At 42.1% G+C, this 25,058-nt stretch overlaps 1 protein-coding gene across 3 annotated transcripts in view; it reads left to right on the plus strand.

Annotated features, from left to right (window-relative positions):
• The window catches only part of TMEM117 (transmembrane protein 117), a 372,578-nt gene that overhangs the window by 175,965 nt on the left and 171,555 nt on the right, over positions 1-25,058 (plus strand). For all 3 annotated transcript variants that reach the window (XM_006126495.4, XM_075930343.1, XM_025186333.2), the window contains one exon: positions 8,259-8,358. In XM_006126495.4, the coding sequence (XP_006126557.3) occupies positions 8,259-8,358 (100 nt within the window). The remainder of the gene's footprint in view (positions 1-8,258; positions 8,359-25,058) is intronic.

Here is a 25,058-nt window from a genome sequence, read left to right on the forward strand (position 1 = left end):
CAGGAAAATGGGAAGTGCCTGAAATTTGATTATTTTCCATAACAAGAGACACAATACTGCACAGTCACCACTGGGGGCAATGAATGCGGAGGACAGATATACTGCAGAGTGACTACAGGGGGCAGCCATACCAGAGAGGCAGTGGCTAGCTGGGGATGGGACTCATCATCTTGACAGCTACTGGTCCAGCTACGTGAGCCTCTTGCCCCAAATCCTTCCCCCTCCAGCTGTCAGCCCCACTGTTGGACTAGGGGTGGGAGCCCCACTGGTCCCACGGCTGTGCCCCCTGGAGCACCACTGGGGCGGAGCAATACAGTCCTGCCACTCCCCCAGAGAACCCAGAGGCAGCTCCTCCCAGTACCGCACGGCTACCCAGTATGGCCATGCCAGCAGGCCTGCACCGCCCGCTTTCTGCCCCCTGGTCCCAGGCCTGGGGAGTGCCGCCAGGAGGCCTCCATGCCATCCCCCATTCACCTCAAGGCCCAGACCCAGGAGCACTGCTGGGAGGTCTCCCTGTGCGCCCTCCCCCCCACCCTTAGGCTGGACCAGGGCAATGCTGGGTAAGTCTTCTAGTTTGGTCATGAGTGTAAAGGTACCTCTGTCTTTTATTGTAATCTAGGTCCTTGTCGGCACTGCCAAAAAGGGACTCATATTTCATCACTGGTGTAACTCCACCTGTGGCAGCACTGATGGAAGCTGTAACTTGCATAGAGTCAGGTGTTTTTTACCACTGTCTCATATCTGCTCTGAGCTGTAACCAGAGTTTCATGGCATTTAGGTAAAAATCCCCATCTACATTACATACTTTCCACTATTGCTGTTACTAGTGGCGAGCATCAGTGGAGATCAGGCAAAAGAGAATTTGTCTCAAACTTGCTTCTTTGCATGCACATGAGGATTTTGCTACGTTGAAGTTAATCCCTTGGGTAGCACTGTGAAAATGTATTCTTTAAAATCAAATAATGGTGCTGTGTACTTTAAAGAAAATATGTACTTTAATTAATTCTTGAAAAGTGAGACTGCAGTAATTGAAAACAAATAAAAATTTATATTTCTAATAGTGGCCAAAATTTCTGCCATTACATATTTTGTTGTGTTCTCAAATTAAAATTATTCAAGGGTAACATAAAAGAAACAGAATAATTTTATGCCAGTAGCATTAAAAAGGAATAGAAAGTATTGCATTCCTTTTCTCATTTCTAATGAGGAAATGACAAAGCCAGATATTGTTTCCTGATGTTTTAGATGAAATTTCATTTGTAGTTAATGAATAGAGCTAAAATTATACCCAGGTTATATTGCTTAATAACATCTTTATAATAATTTACTACTTTAATTATAATCCACAATTTTATGTTCATCTACATTATATCTAAATTAGACTATACTTATTTTTAAAATCAAGTGCATCATTTATATAAGGTTATTATATATTTAAACCATGTATGTGTGAGAGAGAGAGAAAATGGCAAAAGCTATGGATTGGTATAGCAGGTCAGAGAAGATGGCATTTTGAAATTGGTTAGCACTCTTTCCTGGGTGCTCTAGTCTACACTTTATTTTTGAGGATAAACTTTATGCAACCAGATACCTGTAGTCTTTATATTTTCCCTGTTCCAAAACAACAAAAGGTCCACATCCTGACTAAAGGTCTGTTTTAGAGGTGCCTGCCTCCAAATTGATACAGAGCCAAAGGATGAAAACTAAACCAAAAATAAAGTGGACAATCAGTACAACTGGATTCCTTCCAGATATTTCTCCATATTTGGATATTATTGTCAACCGTCATAATTTTACCATGAATCTTAAGGCAGTTTATGTTCTTTTTAAAGCCCCAGCTAAAGCAGCCTTTAACAAACTCAGAGAACTAGTAGGTAAGATCCTATAGGAAGAAAATCCAAGGGAAAAAGGTCTGGAGAACTAGCAGTTTCTCAAGGAGACAATATTAAAGGCAAAATGGCAAATTATCCTGATGTGAAAAGAAAGCTAGGAAAAATAGCAAGAGACCGATATAGCTCTATCAGAAGCTGTTTAATGACCTGAAAATCAAAAAGGAATCCTACATAAAGTTGAATCATGGAAGAATTGCTAAGGAGGATTACAAAAGAATAGCACAAGCATAAATGGACAAAAAAGGATAAGACACAAAATGGGTTACACTTAGCAAGGGACATAAAAGAAAATAAGATCATATTCTTTAACTACATTAGGAGCAAGAGAAAAATGAAGGAAAGCGTAGGATCTCTACATAGTTGGGAAGGAGAGTTAATAACTGATGGCATCAAAAAGATTGAAGTTGCTGGTTGCACTTCAATCTTCACCGAAAATGGTGATCACATCAAATGGTTGATCACAAACGTAATGCAGCTGCAAAAAAAGACTAATATAATTCTAGGGTGTATTAACAGTAGTATCATATGTAAGACATGGGGGCTACATCTACACTGCAGGCTTCTTGTGCAAGAAGCTTTTCTCAGACAAGATCTTCTGCAAAAACGTCTTGTGCAAGAGTGTGCCCACTCTTCAAAAGTGCATCAAAAAAACGGTGTGCTTTTGTGCAAGAGAGCGTCCAGACTGCATGGACGCTCCCTCGCAAAAAAGCTCTGATTGCCATTAACAGAATGGCCACCAGGGCACCTGTGCTTCTTTTGATAGGCTGCTTTTGCGGAAAAAAACCCTGCTGCCCATCCACACACACCTTTTTGCGCAATAACTCTTGCGCAAAAAAGAATTATTCCTCATAGAAAGAGGACTACCCAGACCGCAAAAAGTCCTCTGTTCTGTCGATGAACTGTAAATTTACTTGCGCAAAAATGCGCTTGAGGTATGGACGCTTCGTGGGTCCACAGTAGACGTAGCCAGGAGGTAAGTGTGCCACTCTACTTGGCTCTGGTCAGCCCTCAGCTGTAGTACTATGTCCTGTTCTTGGCACTGTACTCAGGGAAGATGTGGACAAATTGGAGTCCAAAAGAGAGCAACAGAAATTGTAGAAAACCTGACCTGTGGGAAAATATTAAAAAAAACCTGGGGATATTTAATACTGAGAAAAGAAGACTGAGGAGGGACTGAAAACAGCCTTCAAGTATGTTAAGGTTTGTTAATTGTTCTCACTGAAGATAGGACAAGAACTAATGGGGTCTGCTGCAAGGGAGATTTAGGTCAGATATTAGGACACAAATTTCTAACAAGGTAGTTAAGCAATGGAATAGGCTTACAAACACCTGTCAAAGATGATCTAGGTTTATTTGATCCTGCCTCAGTGAAGGGAGCTGGATTTTATGGCTTAAGGTCCCTTCCAACCTTACATTTTTCTGATTTTCTGATTCATGGTGTCAGGTGAATACTTGAGAATTTGTGCCTTCGTTAAAAAAATGAAGTTAATTTCTAGTCCTTAGGGTTGTTGAAGAAAGCTTAAATATGAAACCTAAAGGCTCAAAAAATAGAAGAGAAAAAGAACCCCGGATGTATTATTTGAGAACATATTTTGATTGTTAAGACAATCTCAGGATGGTGTGTGACACGATTTTTGAATGCTTGGGGTTGGCAGTGCTGAGAAGGGGATATTGTAGATAAACCTGTTATTTCCCAGCATGCCTTTCTCTCCTAAGTCTCAGAGGGAGACTGACTGGAACAACCAAGAATCAGCCATTATGAAATCCTTGCTCTTTAAAGTAGGATGATCTTGGGGATTTAGTAATCTTGACATTGTTCCTTTTCTTTGTGCTTGTATTCTTTTTTTTTCCTGTCTCAGAAGGATTTGCAATCCTACTGTAAGTTTTCAGGATGTGTTTCCAGCCTTCTAAGGGAATTCTTACTCATTCACAGTGTGAATTGATTTAATCACAGTGATTTAAATAACTGATTTAAATCACAATTTAAATCACCAAAAAACAGTGATTTAAATCAAGTTTCCCACTGATACTTCTTCACATATTTCTTCAAACAATGGTGCAAATCTGACCACTAAAACATGTTAATATACAGCTCAGTACAGCATTTCATAATATCTAAGAGGGTATTTTTTGTGTGTAATTTTTTAGATAACTTGATTTTTATCAATTTAGGAAATAGTACATAATCATTACTTGTGTCAAGCTGCAGATGCAGCAGCAGTACATTAGGAATAGTAATAACTAATCACACAAACATATTTTATGAAGCTAAATCTTTAATGTTACATAAATATTTCACATTTGCAATTTAAGCAGTCTTCTGAGTTGCCAGCTAATGGCTGTCCTTAGTGCTCAGAACACTAAATGTATGGTGTCCTTAAAACTTTTACAACTCGTTCTCATCTTCCAAACTCCCACTATCATTTTGATGCAGATCTTATTACAAGTTACCAAAAAAACCCTAAGACTGATTGTGCTTAGAGTTCACTTAATTTTGGACTAAGCCCCATTGAAAACAACTATAGGACTGGATTAAAATGACCATCAGAGCTTTCTTGCACAAGATAGCATCTACACTGGCATGGATGCTCTTGCGCAAAAGCACATCTCTTGTGCAAAAGCACATGCCAGTGTAGATGCTCTCTTGTGGAAGAGTTTTTGCAGAAGAACTCTTCCGCAAAAGAGTTTTTGCACGAGAATGCGCCAGTGTAGATGTAGCCATTGTTTTTCTGTCATGAGACAATGCCCTAACTAACTCTACTGTGCTTGGCCCAGGTCCATCACCATATAAGCACAGAACAAAAACAATCATGTTCAGCCTGTGTCTGTTTTTTCCTGTTTCTGTTTGCTGAGAAACAGAAACAGAAGACCCAGACTTTTCAAGAAGCAAGACCTAATTGTTCAGCTTAACAGACTAGAGCCATTGATTGATTTTTATGAGATTGAAAGTGGAGGTGTAACATGTTTGTGATAAGGTTTAATTGTAAAAGTTATTATTGAATGAGAAATTTAATATTTTATTGATGATTAAAAAAGATTATTTAAATTAAAAAATCTGATATTTTTAAAACGTCACTGATTTTTATCCATCCTGCTTATTCACACCCTCAGAAGATGTGTGTAGTGGAGGGTGTATTTTCTTGAATTACTTTACATTATGTGGTAAATTCTCCTGGTCACAGTACTAATGTGATAAACAGTGTATGCTTCATTTCTTCAGGAGAAGCTGTCTGATGTACACCATCGGATATAGTGAATGCTCTTAAAGTTAATTTATTCAGATGATTTTTCAATGTCCATGTCACCACAGTTGTGAAATCTGCTTCCTGATACCTGTAAATGATGCCAGAATTTTGCTTTTCTTTTGTTCTTCTGACAGAGATTTTGATTCTTATTTTTTTGGGCTGCTTAACTGAATATTACAATGGTTTCTTTGTAGTAATTCATTTGTCATTTGATTAATATTTTGCATTGGTACAGGGACTTTTTTGAATACTTGGAAATTTCATAATGTGATCCAGTCCTTGCACAATTGCAGTGGATAGCAGTCAAGTTTTACATTAATTCTAAAAATGCACGTTTTTTTTTTTTAAATAAAGCCCTTCACAGAAAGGAACCAGATAGCATTTGTGAGTTAAGGCGTCTGTGTCTAGGGGCCACTCTGCAGGATTTAGAACCTACAGAAAGTGGAATGTACCTTCTGCTAGTTCATTGTGGTCTGTGTGGCTTATTAACAGCACCAGTTTTTAGGAAAGGCTGGGTGGCTGAGGCTTATGTTCGTTAATACTAAGTGAGTTCTCAATAAAGCCAAAATCTCAGGAAAGAACAAGTTTGACCTTTCACTGCGTGTATGGATTTAATCTGGGTCAGCATGTCCCTTCCTCAGACTGGGTCAAAATCTGTGCTACGCGTCTCAGGAAAGGCAACCCAGAATGCCCAGTCCTGAAGAGGGAGAGATAAAAGTGGCTTTACTGGCTTCCTAATTCTGCCTGTTTCAGTGGCTGTACTAATTTACAGTAGTCTTGCATAACTGCCTATGGCTGGCTCTCATGAACCCTTGTACACTTATATGCCAGGGGCTGTGAGCTGGGGAGGCAAAGAACCACATAAGGAAATTCCCCAGAATTTCGTTCCAGGCCCTTATGCAGGAGAAGCTAAAGAAGTGGCCTGATTTTCAGAGAGAGTGAGATCCTGTACTTCTTAGTACCTTGTGCTGTCATTTGCCACACCTGTTGAAAATGGTTCTAAAAGGCTACTTGCCAGAATTACATTGTTTTACCTCAGCTTTATACAAGATGACACAGGGTGTGGAGGATCAGGCCGATTGTGCTTTTTTGGATGTCACTTATCAGGCATCACCACTGTTTGTTATGTTAATCATATGTTTACTTTGACTTCATGGGACTCATTTAAAAATTGCTTATAACATTTCTCTTTTTTGAGGAGTCCAACAGGAAATCTAAGATTACATTTACATGCTGTTCAACCAATTAACAAAACAGACACCGTCATGTTTTGTTTTGTTAATGACAGGCTGGCTAAGATATCTCTAAACTGGTGTTTAAGGTTATTACCACACCGTGTACCTTACTGTTCCCAAATATATACACAGGGTCAGATCCTGCTACTGGATCCATGCAGGCAAGATTTGACTTTAATAGGGTTCCATATAGGCACAAAGGTCATGGATACAATTGCAGGATCTGGCCCTAGATTGGGGTGAGCAATAATTTTTGCAGGGGAGCCACTTAATGAATTTTGGTATGTGGTCATGGGCCAGCCCCACTCCCATAAGGGGCAGAGCCTAAGGCAGAAGGGGCGGGGCAGGGAACTAGCCACTCCACAAGTGTTGTCCGGGGCCTGACATTTTGAATTAAAAACACAGCAAAAGGCTCACAGCTCCCAATCTCTCCCCATTACCTGTGGCAATTTGGGGTTTGTGGTACCAGCCCCTGCCAGGGTAGCTCCACAATTGGGAGCCGGGAACCATTTAAATAGGATTCTGCTGCCTGAGCCACCACCTTGAAATTCAGTGGTATGGGCAGCAGGATATAATAGGCTAGATGCAGTCTGTGGGCCGGATCAAAGTGTTAGGTGGGCTGGATCCAGTCCCTGGGCCACATCTTGCTCAGCCCTGCCCTACATACTATGGTGATGGAGGCATAATAAGCATTCAGATTTGCACAGTTGCTAACACTAGTTTCCAAATTGTTATTGTCAGCCGGCTGCATCACACATATTTTTTATTATACATAACATTTATATAATCTGTTGTTTTAAGAAGCCAGTAAATACATGTTTACTTGAAAAGATATAGTGGAAGACCTATTATTGTTCAGCATATTAGCTCTTACATAAATCAGTAAGAACAGGTTTTTCTTAAAAATAAATAAAAAGATTGCTAATAAAGGAAATAAATATGCACTAAGCTCTGAGTAAGAAAGACATTTCAAAATTTAGCATTGGAATATGTAGTTCCTAACTATTCCTTTTGTGATGAACTTGAAGTGGATAGAAGACCATTGAATAATGTTACAGACTCTATTTGGTCCATTGCTTGATCAGAAGGTTTAGCTTTTTGTTTTGTTTTTGTTAACTTTGAGGCTGTCTAGACTACAGAGTTTTTTCAAAAAAAGTGGCCTTTTTTTAAAAAAAAAACTTCACCTGCATCTAGAATGCCGCTGCATTCTTTCGAAATTAAATTGAAAGAACATGGCGGTTTTTCGACAGTGGTAAACCTCTTTTTATGAGGAAGAACGCCTTTTTTTGAAAGAGCTCTTTCGAAATAAAGCATTCTTGACCGCAAACAGGGCTTTTTCGAAAGAGAGCATCCAGATTGCCTGGGTGCTCTCTTTTGAAAAAGCGGATCACTTTTTTGAAAAAAGTTGTGGCTATCTAGACGATCTTTTGGAAAAGCTTATTTCGAAGCTTCTTTTGGAAAAGCTTCTTTGAAAAGAAGCGTGCAATCTAGACATACCCTCAGTCCTTCCCTGAAATATGTCCATGAAGATTTTGAAATGTAACAAGAACATGAAGCAATTGCTTCTCAATAGAATAAGGAAAAGGGTATTTGTACCACTATGATAAAAGACATGTGGTTGTATGACTCACAGAATTTAAGGTTAGGTGGTTCAGTTATTTTTAAAGAGACAGGAAAGGGCTTTATTATCATGGGAACTCTCCAACTGACAGAATGTGTATAGTTCTGTTTGTATTGAGGAAGAAGTGAAAAGTATAAAATCTTGTTACAGTCTTCAGAAACTTTTGTCAATCTTTTGGCTTAAAACAGTGACATGGTAGTACAACCATATTCACATATAACAAAAGAATGTGCATATCTTACAATTTGTGTGCTTATTTCCACAGGGCATACATCATAACAGACTTCATGGGCATCAGAAATGAAAGTTTTATGAAAGTTGCAGCTGTAGGAACGTGGATGGGAGACTTTGTCACTGCTTGGATGGTAAGAAATGTAATAGCAAACTTTAAATGCAAAACACAAAAACTGTATAGCTGCCGAGTAAAGCAAAACAGTCCTGAACACCTTGAAATCTAAACAGTGTTTCAACTCAGACAAGTACTGAGGTAACAATGGCAGGGGTTGGAAATATGCTGGGAATCCAAAGGAGAGTTCATTAAAATGAATTGAGCCTAATTTTACTTTTTTGATGTCAATGGCAGTTTTCTCATTGAATGCAGTGGAAGCTGAATTGGGATCCTTCTTTGCTGTGAAATAACACCAATGCAACATAGTGGTAACGTGAAAAAGCAAGTGACAGCACAAACTCTGTCTCTAGTGACAAGGAGAAAGCTGAAGAGAAAGAGTTGATTGAGTGAGATTCTAAGAATGTATCAGGAAAAGAAAAAAGAGAATCAATAATATGTCTAAGATACACACAAATGTTGTCTGGAAAAAGCCATCTAAAGGGACATTATCAGATTAAATTTGCCCCACATTTAGGTTTTTGTAAAAATAAGCTTTTCCAAAACCTAAGACTGTTTTTATAAAGCTGCTTTAAATTCTGATGAAAACCATTTTTAAAACCATGTTCCCTTGCCATCTTAGCAAACCAAACATGTTAGCAATGCATGAGAATGAGAAAGTGACAATTACACGCCAAAGTGAGTTTGCTCATGTATTTCTTTGAGCTGAGAAAAATACACTTTTTAAAAACAGGATGAATAGATAAAAATAAATAAGATTTTTAAAATTATGTTGATTTAAATAATTGAAACTTTAAGGAAAGATTTTTTTTAGAGAGAGATCTCATTCTGCGACCACTGAGTTCAGTAATGGCTTTGCAGAGAAAAGTAGCAGGTCTATGATTTTAGCCTTACAGAATCTATTGAATAGAAGTTCAATTGCCATTTTCCTGTTAGGCAGTGTCACTTTCTCTAACCAATCAATGATGCCTCAATTTCTGACTCCAAAATAATCAGAAGTGTTGAAGTTGCTTTTCCATTGATGCAGGAAATACAGCTGGAACTTTTATGACCACATTTCAGAGGAGTACAGACACATGGGGAGAAGGTGTCAGCATTTGACATGTCTAGTAATCACTGCTACCTGTGACACTGAAAACAAAGTACCAAAATAGAAAGAATTTTAGGTGATCTATAAGAATTAAGAGCAAGCACCATTTGTTAGTCCTTGGAGAATCATCTGAGTTTCTCCTCATTTATCTTCTAACCGCCACATATGTGGAGCAGCATCAAGGATTCTTTCAGCATATTGTACAGTAAGTGTCAATGGCTTGTCCAAGACAAATTACACTTTGTGAAATGCTGGCCATGAAAACCAAGTACACTTCAAATCATCCACCTGAACGGGTTTAGCATAAGAACATTGCACAGCTGATCTATGGAACTGATGTTGACATTTAATGTGTCTTTCTGTCAATCCAGTAATAAAAGTCATGGCTGCAGCTGACCCTTATTAGCATGTTCCTTCTTTTATGGCCTTCCTTAGCATTAAGCAGCTATGCAAAGACAGACAAGGCATGATCTAAATCAAACTGAGTGGGGTTGTGTCTATTCTTGATATGTGGCTCATGGTTCAAGTAGTGGATTACATGTTGGTCACAGTACGTTAAGCAGTGTTCCAATTAGTCAGCTATTCACTCCTCTCGTCCAAATTAAGTGCCACAAAGAATTAAGCAGCACTGTATATTATAACTTTAATCATTGCATAAAACAGTTGGAAAGTTAGGCTGCCATGCAAATGTCTAAGTTCAGAGACCACTAGCATCCAGAATCCTCTTTCCATATGTGAAGCTTTCTCTTTCACCCTGTAATCCTCATTGCCAAGCCTATTAAAACACTTGGTAATGTTATGCATGTTAGTTAATTCTCTACTTCCTTCTGCTAATTCTCTGCTTACTGCCGCTGTGATTTGCTGAATTTGAAGGTTGAACACTATGAAAAAATGGTTTACGGCTTCCCTCCAGTTTTCACTGATTTCCCCCTAAAACATTTGCTTCTGCATAGCAATTTAACTGTTTTTTATCTGCAAATATCAGTGTTCCCCAGGGGGAAAGATAGTATATCTAACCTTCTGAAGTACGTGAATTCTCATAAACACTTGCAAATATTTGAATTCATATGGATAAAGCTTCAAAGCAAAAAGGAACAGGGAGACTGCTGCTGCTGGATCAATCCTGCTATAGCTCCACCTTGCTGCAGATAGTGTGAAAAGAGCAGACTATAGCAGTGGCAATGTCTCAGAGCATCTAGGCCTAGCAACATAAAAAAAAAAAAGTACCAGGAGCAGAGTTATCAGGGCCATGTTTACACTAGAAAACTATTTTGAAATTAACAAATCCCAATTTAATGAATCCCAATTTAACAAAATTGAACTAAGCTATAGGGAAGCATTGAAATCAGTCTGAAGAAGGCTCCATTAATGTGGACACGCTACCTTGGACTTAGACCCCCAGGAAGCAATGGAGGGTAATTAGGTTGAATTACTCTGGGGCATAGTTATTTTGAAATAGCTGCATTGGAGCATCCATACTTTGATTATTTCAAAATAACTATTTCAGAATTAGCATTATTCCTAATGAAAAGCAGGAGTACAGATTTCGAATTCTGCAACCCGTCATTTTGAAATAACGGGCTTGGTAATGTGGATGCTTCACTGACAAATTAGACTGTGGCGGGATTATTTCAAAATAAAGTCCTAGTGTAGACCAGAGCCAGCAGGCACACTAATGGTTTCAGGAGAAAGCTCCTGAGTGAAAGTCTCCCCTAGAACATGAATATTTTTGTGGAAAAATCCGTCACAGAATTCAGGAACAGATTATTCTACTATTAATCTCAGTGACCATTCCTGTTCACTCCACTGGCAGCCATGGCAAATCATTTTAGCTTTGAACAGGTACTGTATCGTGCTGTTTCTGCCATTTAGACTTGCTTAACACCTTTGTGAATGCTAATCACAGTACTGAGCTATATTGAAGTGGCACAAGTGATTTGTAGGCACTTTGTATTCTGAGAAGTCCCCCCGTACTGGCAGAGCTATAAAAAGGAAAAGAAGGAAAGAAACATCCCATTTTGTTGTAGGTTCTAATTTACTGTAACCATTTCACTTTGATATGCTTAAGAGGCTTCTGCAATAACTAAAAGTCAGCCATGCCTATTCTGTTAAGTATAAGATGAGAAAAAGCAAATGGTAACCTCATGTTTTTGTACTAGAATCCTGTTGGAATTTAGATCCCAAAGCTCCATTGAATTGGTGGCCGCAGAACTCAGCACTGATTCTGTCATTTGCCAAATGAATAAGAAATACAAAATGCTACACTAACACAGGGGCAAGACATTTCTTAGAAGCTGTCTTAGGATACTAACATCAGAAAATATTTGAAAGGGAAGAGTGTCCTTTGGAATTATTGCATGGTTCCTGTGTTGAGGCCATGCAATTCAAATCAGATTTACCTCCTAAACCTAAACCCACCTCTTGGGGACACTGGCTCACTCTGTGTCAGGGTATGACCTAGCTCTAACTGAAGTTGATGAGAGTCTTTCTTGTTAAGATTTATAGGAGCTAGCTGAGCTGGAGGTGTGCAAGCAGAGAGCATGAGAAAGAGCTGCTCTCCCTTTGTGCCCCTGCATAGTGGCTGACTAAGATGTACTTCCCAGGGTCTACTAGCAGTGTCAGACTCTCCAAATGGGGAGGGAAAGGGACAGTAGCAGACAAGACACTGACCACCAGTGTTTATTCTGCACATGGATGGAAAAAATCTGCACATGATGGAAAAGGTTAGCAGGAATATTGCTGACCACCCTTCCTTTCTGTACTTGTCCAGGTGAGAGACGGGGGAATTATGCTACACTTGTGAAATGGGGGCAAAGCTTCTGATCTGTTGTGCTCAACCCATAAGTCTCCAGAAGCAGAGGCTCAATAGGTCGGAATACTTCCAGAGAGTCCTGTTGCAGTGTAGACTCTCTTCATCCCTTACCTACAATATGAACTGAACCACTGCCCTTGGTTTTTTGGACAGAATAATTTATCAAGTAACTGCCAAGGAGGTTGCTTAGCTCTGTGTTTCAATCTTGTTAGCAACATGTTCTTCATACATATACTACTTCAATATATGACGTGAAGTACGTTCAAGTAATACAGCATATATATTATATTTTTAAAAAGCAGTGGCTTAAACCTTCTGATATATCAGTAATAGCTGTAAGCTTTCTTCAGATTGTTTTATTGGTTGCTCTTTGTAATAAGAACAGCTCATTATTCATGGCCCTGAATTAAATTTTGTAATAGTTCTGCATATCCCATTGGCAAGAATGTGTTTTATTTTTACAGTATTTGAACACATTTATGTGTCTGTTTTGTTATCATTGTGATTCCAAAAGACTGCATTTATTTGAAGAAAGTGGGAGAACAAACTGTTAACATGACATTTTTTCACAGTGCAGCCCAGTGTCTATTAAAACAGAAGATTATTCTCACCCTCCCTTGTTCTCACACAAGCCTGCCTATCTCAGCATTCTAGAATGAAGGACACACAGATATCCAGCAATTAGTAGTTTGCACCACAACTTTATTTCTCTTTTATCTTCTAATTTGTATGTTTTGTTATGGTTTATTAAAACAAATTGAACAGAGAAGGAATTCCACTTGATGCTGGCAAAAACTGCTAAGTTGCTGGAAATAGCCTGTGCTAAAATGTACTTCAACCCAAATGGACAGAAAATAAAATAATGAAGTGGCTAAAAGAGAAACTTCCTTTACTACAGGGCTGAATTAAAAAAATGTGTTTCTTATATGCAAAAATAAAATGCAACATATTTGATAGCAATAGTAAATTCCTGAGATTCATTGTTCCCTAGAAGTAGGTTTTGGACAGTCGCACATATTCACACTAAAATTGTTTGTAAGTGAGAAAGTAACCCATCTGTCCACACATATGGTGAGAAAAGCAGAGAAATGTGTTCTGTAAAGCGCTGTACATTGTCTCATTCACAAACAGGGAAAGAACTACCATTTTTGCTGCACCCTCCATGGCAGTTTGGCGAGTTGTGAGCCCTGGAGTGACTGACACCGACTCTAACTCATTATTCTGTCAAGGGTTGGGCATGACAATTCAGATTATGATCAGTGTCAGTCTTTTTGATTGTTTCCTTTCACTGACATATCAAATGACAGAATAAAACTGTAATTGAATTTGAAGAGGCATCTGAAATACAGGATAGCTAACAACTCTGCTGTGCTACAGAGGTGGAAATGAAATTAAACTGTGAAGCATGAAATGGAAGGAGTGGAATGGATGAGAGACATTACTAAACTCACTTAAGCACATTGCACCTGCATGTAACTAATGACCTCATTGGAGGCAACAAGATTCTGCCCATTCATAGAAGCATGCCAGGTGTCAAGAGCCATTTTGTCTCATATTCCTTTCTCTTTGGTATTTCACGTCTTTCTCCCCCACTGGGTTGCTAACATGAAGGGCAAAGAAGTCCAGGAGAACTGTCTGTATTTTAAAAGCCTTAATGAAGGCACAGGAACAAACCATCCCGATGCACAATAAGAAAAGCAAATATGATTGGTTACCAGTGAGTCTTAACAGTGAAATATTTGGTGAGTTTAAACACAAAAAGGAAGCTTATAAAAAGTGGAAACTTGGACAGATGGCTAGAGAGGAGTATAAAGATACTGCTCAAGCATGCAGGGGTATAATCAGGAAAGCCAAAAAGCAATTAGAATTGCAGCTAGACAGGGATGTGAATGGTAACAAAAAAGGTTTCTTCAGGCATGTTAGCAATAAGAAGGTGGTCAGGGAACATGTGGGACTCTTACTGAATGGGGGAGGTAACCTAGTGACAAGATGATGAGGTATTCTAGGGCTACTCAACTTTGGAAACCCTGGGGCCACAATGATATCCATAGCACATGATGAGAGTCTTAACTTAAGTGTGGTTGTATATATATGCAAATATATGCAAATAAGTTATTTCACACTGACGGGCATGAATACAAAGATTAAGGCAAGACTACATAACACAGAGACCCCATTTAAGTCAGTTCTGTTGATATTAATGTAAGCAGGGACTGAAGGACTGCTTGCAATGCAGCCAGCTGAAGTTGTTTAGCCCTGCAAGATAATTAACTGTGGACATGTAAATACAGCTCATGCTGGGATGGGGAAGGAAGCTGGGGCGTGGTTATGTAAATCCAATTCAGCCAGGGCTGATGGAGGATCGGTTGTTAGAATGGAGTGTGGTGTATTGTAACTAATTTGGCTGGTGTGGGGTCACAAACCATGCTACCCCTAAATATAGGAACTGTAAAATATGACATGAGTGCTTGCAGGAGAGAGACCATCATTGTAAGGGGTCTCAGATAAACAAGTCTCTCCCTTCCAGAGTTGAGTGAACTTAGTTGGGGGGGCAGGGAAAGGGCTTGAGCCAGCCTGCTTCATGCCTGCCCAGTATGAGCTGCAAGACTGGTTCAGCCTGTCTCTTTCTCCCCCCCGTTCTAAGGATAGACCTAAAGCAGACTCCATCAGGAGTCTTTTTGTTATTCCAGTGAAAGCTGGAATCTTTTTGCTAGCCTAAGTGGTGGCTAAAGAGTTGAAATCACTAAGAGCTAAAGACTCTGGTGTGACCTGGAGCCAGACCCATTGAGGCCAGCAGAAAAGCTGGTGAGAGCAAACAGCAGGTGGCCGGTAGGAGCAGTGGCAGGTGGCCAGCAGGGCAGCTGGCGGAAGCGACTGGCAGGCGGCCAGCAGGGCAGCTGGTGGAAGCAACCAACAGGCGGCTGGTAAAAGAAGTGGCTGGTGGCCAGCAGGGTGGCTGGTCGGAGCAACCAGCAGGTGAGTGGGCGGCCAGTAGAAGAAGTGGCAGGTGGCCAGCAGGGTGGCTGGTGGAGCAAGCAGACCACAGGAGTAGCACAAAAGTGACATGGCCTCAGGCTCAATGAGTGGAGTCATCAGGGTGATATGTCTGGGTTCGCACTGACTGGACAGAGTTATAAGTGGGGCGTTTGAAGTGGGGTACGGAGAATGCTTGGGTAGGTGAATGGGACCCTTACATTGTTGGACTAGTGAGCCTGAAAGGCAAAGGACATTGCTCAATCCATTTGAGCTGGGACAGTTACTCATGAGTTGGTTATGAACTCTGGTTATGGCATTTTCACAAGCTAATGCCATGTGACTTTTCTTTCTTTCTTTCATTAAAAGTTTCTTTTCTACACTCAGACTCTGTGCTTGCGAGTGGGGAAGCATTGCCTCTCAAAGGCACCCAGGAGTGTGTGAATTTCTCAGGCTACTGGGTGTGGGCTCGAGCTGGTTGTGTGTGAGATGGATGAAAAGGGACCCCTAGATATTGAACCCGGCCCTGGCTGCTGCCGGCGCTACCTGGTAGAAGGGTTACATTAATAAAATGCAATATTTGCCTGATTTCTACCCATTTGACAGCACTTTTAATGAGCAATAACAGTCCAGGAATTTAACTACTAAAACACGTATCAACAGAAGTCCATTATATTGATTACTTTTTTGTTTTGGCTTCACAATTTTAACAAATCAAACAAACTGCTAATACAATATTTACTGAAGTATAAGTACAATCCATTTGAAATTATAAAGGCACTAAGGGAAGAAGTGGCATGGCTAGAAAAGGAACCCAGGAATCCTGCTTCCCAGAATCCCTCCCTTTCCCACGCCCATCACCAGGCACCACCTATCACAGTACTCACAGAGCAGAGACTGGAACCCCCAAATCTAACCAATCTAACTGCCCACGTACAGGAAAGGAAAGCCAGAGTTTTAACATCCAGTTCCCTGCTCTAACCCAAAGCACCCACCCCTCCCACAGAACCAGGAACCCTCCAGCCCTCCCACTCCAATCCAATGCCCCTCCCCTCCCCCAGAGCCAGGCACCCCAGTCCCTTTGCTCCAGCCCAATGCCTTTTCCCTCCCTTAGAGCCAGATACCCCCCAGCCTCCCTGCTCTAACCCAACACCCATTTCCTTCTGCAGAGCCGGGGACATAAATCTAGCAGGGTGGAGGGTAACGCCCTGGGTCTCACTGGAGCTACACGCTTTTCCCTCCAGGCACGGGGACCTGTGCACAGAGCAGCTGTGAATGGCCCGGGTGAGTGGCTCTGAATGTCCCATTGAAGGTACATGCCACTGCTCTCTCCCCGATCCCCTTGGAAGGGCAAAAAATCATTTTTCCCTTTTAAAAAACCCATCCGGATAGTGATTTAACATGTGAAAACACGGACATGTCAGGCAAAAACCGGACATGTGGTAACCCTAACCAAGCCCCAGTGCCGACCTTTCTCACTCCAGCCTCGCTGCCTGGCTCCGCTGCCATCTCATTCTCTCAGTGCCCACTTCTCTCGTTGCCCAGCTCTGCCACTGTCTTGCCATGTGCCACGCTGTCTGGCTCCTCCGCTGGTTCTTGCTGCCCCAACAGTTCCTGTGCACGCACCGCGCTAGTCAAGCTCAGTGCCGCACCATTGGCTCTGTTTACATGGAAGTGCTGCCACTCTGGCCAATGTGGCAGGTGTGCTCTGCCGCTGCCTCTTGCTGCCCACTCCCTGCCGTCCAGCAGCATCTGAACACGTGACCTGTCTCAATGTGGCATGGCGAGGTTCGCGGTGAGGCACTGCCACTGGAGCCCACAGCAATGAGGCAGGCAGGTAGCCCGGGAAACAGCTCAAGGTGCTGTGTGTCGCATGCAAACTGTCTTTACAAAAGGGAAGAAGGAGAATCCAGGGAACTATAGACAGGTCAGCCTCACCTCAGACCCCAGAAAAATTATGGTGGGAATCCTCAAGGAATCCCATTTTGAAACACTTGGAAGAGAGGAAAGTGATTAGGAATTGTCAATGTGGATTCGCCAAGGGCAAGTCGTGCCTGACCAACCTGATTGCCTTCTATGACAAAGTAACTGGCTCTGTGGACATGGGGAAGTCAGTGGATGTGATATACTTTGACTTTAGCAAAGCCTTTGATGTGGTCTCTGATAGCATTCTTGCCAGCAAAGTTAAAGAAGTATGGATTGGATAAATGGAAGGTGGATAGAAAGCTGGCTAGATTGCAGGGCTCAATGGGTAGTGATCAATGGATTGATGTCTGGTTGGTGGTGGGCATCAAGCAGAGTGCCCTAAGGGTCGGTTTTGGGGGCTGGTTTTGATCAACATCTTTATTGATGATCTGAATGAAGGGATGGGTTGCATCCTCAGCAAGTTTGCAGATGATACTAAGCTAGAAGGAGAGGTTGGAGGGTAGGGACAGGGTCCAGAATGACCTGGAAAATTGTAGGATTGGGCCAAAAGAAATCCAATTAGGTTCAACAATGACAAGTATGGAGTCCTGCTCTTGGGACGGAAGAATCCCAAGCACTGCTGCAGGCTGGGAAATGACTGGCTAAGCAACAGTTCTGCTGAAAAGGGCCTGCAATTTACAGTGAACAAAAAACTGAATATGAGTCAACAGTGTGCTCTTGTAGCCAAGAAGGCTAACGGCATATTGGAGTGCATCAGTAGGAGCGTTGCCAGCAGTTCTAGGGAAGTGATGATTTCCCTTTATTTGGCACTGGTGAGGTCACTGTTCTGGGCCCTCCATTACAGAATGGATGTGGATGCATTGGAGAGAGACCAGTGGAGGTCAACAAAGGGGACTGGAGCACATGACTTATGAGTAGAGGCTGAGATATTTGCACTTATTTAGACTTCAGAAGGGAAGAGTGAGGGGGGATTTGATAGCAGCCTTTAACTACCGGAAGGCAGGTTCCAAAGAGGATTGAGACAGGCTGTTCCAGTGGTGACAGTTGGCAGAAAAAGGAGCAATGGTCTCAATTTGCAATGGGGGAAGTCTAAATTGATAAAGCCCTGGCAGGGATGATTTAGTTGGGATTGATCCTGCTTTTAGCAGGAGGTTGGACTCAATTAACTCCTAGGGTCTATTCCAACCCTATGATTCTATGATTCTTTTTCAGTGCTCAATCAAATGTGTGAGGCATTTCTGATTAAATGCTGTCCTGCAACTAACTCTAACTACATAAATGCTGCAGGGGAATATATACAATCAAAATTCAAATCTAGTAAAGTTTTCTTGGACCAGAAGAGGTCTTCACTTCCCTTTAATCAACCAACAGTACTAGGCTAGACCTTCAGTGAGTCCCCTTGGTGCCAACTCTGCCCACATATATACACCAGCAACACCATCACAGGACCTAACCAGATCAGCCATACTGTCACTGGTACGTTCTCCTGCACATCTACCAACGTAATATACGCCATCATGTGCCAACAATGCCCCACTGCTATATACATCAGCCAAACTGGACAGTCCCTACGTAAAAGAATCAATGGACACAAATCAGATATTAGGAATGGCAACATACAAAAACCTGTGGGGGAACACTTCAATCTTCCTGGACACACAATTGCAGATCTAAAGGTAGCCATCCTGCAGCAAAAAAACTTCAGGACCAGACTTCAAAGAGAAACTGCTGAGCTACAGTTCATCTTCAAGTTTGACACAATCAACTCTGGATTAAACAAAGACTGTGAATGGCTTGCTAACTACAAAAGCAGCCTCTTCTCTCTTGGAATTCACATCTCCAGATCAGCTGCTAGAAGTGGGCCTCATCCTCCTTGATTGGATCCACCTCGTCATCTCCAGCCTGATCCTGGCCTGCATATTTATACCTGCCTCTGGAAATTTCCACTACATGCATCTGACGAAGTAGGTCTTTGCCCACGAAAGCTTATGCTCCTACACTTCAGTTAGTCTATAAGATACCACAGGACTCCTCGCCGCTCTTTCATGTACACTGCTGTTCCTGATTCCTGGCTGTAGTTATTTGACATGGCATTTGTTCAACATGGAAAGGTTTTGTGTAAGAAAATTGTGCACACATGTCAAAATAGCACAGGAATAACTATACTGGAGTGACCACTGGTCCATCATGTTAGTATCTTGCCACCCTGCTATGGTCAATACTGGATGCTTCACTTCCCTCTTCGCAGGGCACTGAGACAGTTGTACACTGCTATGCCTGGAGGTTATGGTGATTTCCTGCTAGACTTTACAGTCATGACTACAGCCCTGCCTGTCCAAGGATATCTGCTTCCTATCTGTGCATAGTGGAGCAGATCCCCAAAAGGTGGAAGGGGCACTGGGGTAGCCCCCTGCATTGCCAGCAGGGAAAGGACGTAAGAAGCTGTGTTCTAAATTTCCCTCGAGGAGGGGCAAAATAGTGGTCCTACCTCTTCTCCCCCCGGCCTGGTAAGCACTGACCTGCAGAACCCTTGGCACATTGTTAAAACGACCAGCAGTCTCCACAAGTGTGGAAATCTAACAGGTAGCTCTGGATTCCCCTCCCCATTTCTGTATCTAAAAACAGAAATGGCAACGCTCAAAAGAGACTAATAATAAAATATCATATGTGACAACCCCCCCACTTATACACATACATTCTCCCAGCTGCTACTTGCCTCTTCCCTGCATGACCCTGCCCCATTCTTACTCATTCATGCTCCCTCCCCCCTCCCATCTCCAGATTTCTTGTGCAGATAAAATAAAATCTGGATCGCAGATTGGGGAGTTGAGCCTGGCGGATGCAGATGCACATTTTTGTATCTGTACAGGGCTTTTGAGATGACCCTCAAGCCAAATATTTGTATTAGGCTTATCTTAGACCTATCTACATATGTTGTTATTTGCCATAATGTTTCTTAAAGTAGATCCGTACCTTGTCCATTCTAACAATATCCAAAAGTCATATGATTCTGAGATTTTTTTTAACTGTAAATATAGTATAATGCTAAATCTAATGAAACGCATTAGGCTAATCTGTTTTCCAGATGTTGCAGTAGAAAAATTTGGCTCCATTGCTTTCTCAAAAGACACAAGAGAATGAGACCGAGAGCAAGCAGAATTCCTTTTATTGGAACATCTGCTTCCAGAATTCTTAATTCTTGTCCAGTTGATATGTTTTATTGCAAGAATCTATTATGCAGTAGGTATATATATTCAGACAGAGCAGAGAGCAGAGGATGATGCCTGAACTATAAAGTACAACAGAAACATGTTGGCTGTGTCTAGACTGGCCAGTTTTTCCTGAAAATCAGCCGCTTTTCCAGAAAAACTTGCCAGCTGTCTACACAGGCCGCTTGAATTTCCGCAAAAGCACTGACTTCCTACTGTAACAAATCAGTGCTTTTTGCGGAAATACTATGCTGCTCCCGTTCAGGCAAAAGTCCCTTTTGAGCAAAACTTTTGCACAAAAGGGCCAGTGTAGACAGCTGAGATTTGTTTTGCGCAAAAGCGCATCTAGATTGGCCATGGACGCTTTTCTGCAAAAAGTGCTTTTGCGGAAAAGCGTCCGTGCCAATCTAGACGCTCTTTTCTGAAAATGCTTTTAACGGAAAACTTTTCCGTTAAAAGCATTTCCGGAAAATCATGCCAGTCTAGACGTAGCCATTCTGTACTAGAGGAGGCACATAGTCTTATCTGGGTAACTAAATCACATAATTGCATATTTAGGTATGTTATACCCAGATTCTGAATACAGTGAGGTCAATGTCAAGCTTTCTACTGACTTCAGTAGTTATAGGATCAGATCTTTTGTTTCCCTAGATGTTAATAATGAGGATGATTGCTTTCAGTCTTTCTTTTTGTGTGTGTGTGAGAATAATGCCCAGACAGAAGAGGGAAAACATAACAAGAAAGATACGTGTCCTGAGATTGTAAATATTCAATTATATCAGAATTCCTTTTCTTCCCCTGATGGACTTTGTATTGGTGCTTTTGAGATCTTTCTTCCTCCCACTTTTGATGATTAAAGAAGAAAACCATAGACTGCTTTTTTATAATAGATTTATGTTCCCATTTTTTAAATGTTAAGTTATTTCTGGACTTCATTTAAAGAAATATTTTTCTCTGTATCACTAAACACTCTCTTTTGACATACATTGAGGAGATGGGGGAGTTAAATTAAATGGAAATCAAAAATATGTGCCATCAAAAATAAATATAACAACAAAAATACAATAGTAGTTCTTCGCTCAAAATTCCTTGGCATGGCATCCAGAAATCCTGCACTCAGGATGGTGCACATTGTGACTGATGGGATACAAAGGAGAGACTATGGAAATAACAGCTCTGAAGAGCTCTAAGTACAGATGACTACCATGTAACTTGAAGCGTCTGTTAGAGCCTCTAGCATGGAACACATCCTGTCAGGAACAGTTGTCTGAGTCTGTAACCTAATGGCTGACTTGTAGCATGCACAAATCTTTTACATTGCCAGAAAAATAAAGAATAATTTTCTTGGTAGTGCTGGAACTGAATCCCTTGCCAACAGCCTCAACAAACCTGCCAGGAGACATAATGAGCAGACTTGTACCAAACTTGGAGCAGCAAGGTTGATATTATCATAAGAGAAGGATTCAATTGACCATGCAAATTGAGGTAAAGAACTCCAGTGGACTAAATATATGATCAAATAAGACCCTGTGCAACTCCCAAAGGGAAGGATTAGCCGCAAATGGCAGCGACACACAGCAAAGTTTTTCTTTAATCCTAAATTCCTTCGGGGTTTGTAAAATGACATATCTGAAACTCTGAGCAAAGGAAAGAGGAAATCAGAACGCTTCGTGTGCTGATAATGCACAGCCACGTCACTCTTGATTCACAAGATGATACATAAAACTGAGTGCCCTTACTCAGTGGAAAACGCACATTTGAAATTGATATGCTTAGAGAAAGAGAGAGAACATATCTGGTATTCAAATGTGTTATAATGAAACTGTCTGGCTGTGTACAACCAGGATTATATTGTAAAGTCCAAAGAAGCAGCTGGAAGAGTCTGCTGATCCAAGTGCCTCAGCCCAAACCCTCAAAGACGTGTTGGTTCCTAAATCCTACCTTTAGGCTCTACTGTAATCCACAGAACTGCCACCTTACCCTATAGGTGCCAAACCTTACTCAGCACCTAAGTTTCATGTTCCCATGACATCTATTTCTGCCTCTGGGCATGTGCCCTGCTGCCTCTCTAAGAGCCTATGCACCTGTTTCCTTCCTAAGCCCCAGTGCCATCTGTAGAGCAGGAAAAGATAGGCAAAGGAGCATCTCTCTCGCCTGTGGCACCTGATCCAGTAAGTGTGCTGCAAACTTAAGAGATCAAATGCCATGTAAAATCCACATCGAGGTGGTGCTGCTGCTTCTGACCACCTTATAACTCTTAGCCCCATGGTTAGAGAACTCCTCAGGGATGCAGGAGAGCCAGTTTAATCCTTCCCTTTCCTGAGATAGAGAAGTGATTTAAATGGGGGCGCCTAACAGATAGTCTGATGTGCCCAGGGGGTCCCTCAGTCACTGCGACTGAAACTATTCAATTTGTATGAATAATAAAATAACCCTTGGAGTGAGTGGGGACTAGATGTCTTACTCCCCATATTCATTTCCTAACCACCACGCTATTGAGGAAGCTCCAAGGTTGCTCTTACACTGGCCCAAAGACTCCTGGGCTATGTCTACACTGCAGGCGCATTCTTGCACAAGTAAATTTACAATAAAGCATTGGAAAAGAGGGCTTCTTGCACAAGAGTTATTCCTCTCCCCACGAAGAATAGAAGGCAGTATGGACGGGCAACAGAGGTTTCTTACACAAGAAAGCCCTATGGCTAAAATGGCCATCAGACCTTTCTTGCACAAGAGAGCATCCACACTGCCATGCTCTTGCGCAAAAGCACATGGCAGTGTGGCTGCGCTCTTGTGCAAGACCTTTTGTGAAGAACTCTTTTGTGCAAGAGCTTCTTGCACAAGAAGCCTGCAGTGTAGACATAGCCCTGATGTATTCACACACAGTGGAACAACTTCACTTGGAAGAGAGAGAGCGAGCACATCCGCAGCCCAAAGTCTGGGCCCGTTTCTGAGAGTTGGGAAACCCTGGTTCTAATCCTTTCTCCCCGTCTGTCAGACTCTGCCTGGAGTCCAGGTCTCACATGTTCTGCAGTGAGTAATCTAGCCACTAGGCTAGAAGTAAGTTATAAGGCTGCCACTGCCCCCAGCACATCATCCTTCAGGCAGGTGCCTAATTCAATCTCAGAAGCAATAATGTGGACACCTCAGCTGCCTGACTCCAGGAGAGGAGTTCCTGGCTGGGGACCACAAACAGAAATAGGTTCCTTCCTGCAGCCTAGATTTAAGTGCCAAGCTCTGTGAGAGAGATGACACTGAGGGCACCTCCCTCTGGTTAGCATTTCTCATTGGCTAGTTTAGGTGGCTCCTCACCATGTGTGCTAGCTTCTGTAGATCACATTCTAAGGTGCCCATCTTTCAGCATGCGTCGTATAGGGTGCCTGGGAACCTAACTCAGGCTTTGTGGACCCCACATTCTTCCAGCAATTTTCTAGGTTCCCTCAGTGTCATAGCACCTTAGTCCCTTGCGGATCCAGGCCATCCTTACCTCCTCCCATTTGTTTGAAGCCTTATGTCTTCCATCATTAAGCTGTTACTTGCCTGTATGAAATCCAGATCCCACTGAAATCAATGGCAAATATCTCATTGATTTCAGGGGGGCAGGATTTCACTCCTGTGCTGTGATTTTGGGGGCAATGTGTTTAGACTGTGCCCAATATGAGAAGAAAACTCTTTGTGAATTTTCTGACCGAACAAAAGCAAACACCCTTTCCCTGCCCCTTCTCCAAGGGCCTGCCCTGCTCACTCCATCCCCCCTGCCTCACTCTCATTTTCACAGAGCTTGGGGAAAGTCCCATTTCAACTAGGTATTCGGTTGAAAACGGGGCACCTGGCAACCCTACCGGGAAGCTCTGCTGCTGTCCTGTGATGCAACAGTATTTACACTGGAATTAGCCTGAAGTGTAAAATAAAATACACTCAGAAACTGGGGGTTAACAACTGCCAGCTGCACTACCTAAGAGTATCTGGTGTTACCATAAAATATTTAGTACAGCTGGGTGCCCTGGTTCAGGAAAGCATTTAAGGACACGCTTACATCCATCCCAGTGCAGACCTAATTCTCCTTAGCAGTGTTTAGCTATTATAGGAATAGGCTGTAATAGGGTGGTAGGGCTCTTCTGTTAACCCTTCCAATTAGCAGATGTTGGAAACCTGCAGGAAGTTGTTGATGTTATATTGTGGCAGGTGCAGCTCATTAACTCCACCTAGACCAGTGGGCTCCAACCTTTTTCAATTTAAGGGCAATGTAAGACCCACCTCAAACCCAACTGCCCTGCCCTACTTCTTTCCTGTTCCTTCTTTGAGGCCCTGATGCTGATCCACCGCTTCTTTGAGGCCTCACCCTGCTCATTCCATGCCCCTTCCTCCCCTATCCTCACTCACTTTCACCAGGCTGGGGCAGGGGGTTGGAGTGCAGGCTTTGGTCTTGGGCCAAGGGGTTTGGAGTGTGGGAGGGGCTCCAATCTTAGCCCAGGGTGGAGGATTGGGGTCCAGGAGGGGTTTCAGGGTGCAAGCTCTGGGAAGGAGTTTGGGTGGAAGGGGACTCACATCTGGGGCAGGAGGTTGGATGTAGGAGAGGGGTTCAGGGCTGGGACAGGGGTTCAGGATGCAGGCTCTGGCTGGGCACCATTTAACTGAGATGGCTTCTGGGTGGTGGAGCAGTCGGGTAAGGCAGACTTGCTCCTGCTCTGGCCCTGCACCTCTCCTGAAAG

The sequence above is a fragment of the Pelodiscus sinensis genome, chromosome 1 (assembly GCF_049634645.1).
Source record: "Pelodiscus sinensis isolate JC-2024 chromosome 1, ASM4963464v1, whole genome shotgun sequence".
NCBI classification, from domain to species: Eukaryota; Metazoa; Chordata; order Testudines; family Trionychidae; genus Pelodiscus; species Pelodiscus sinensis.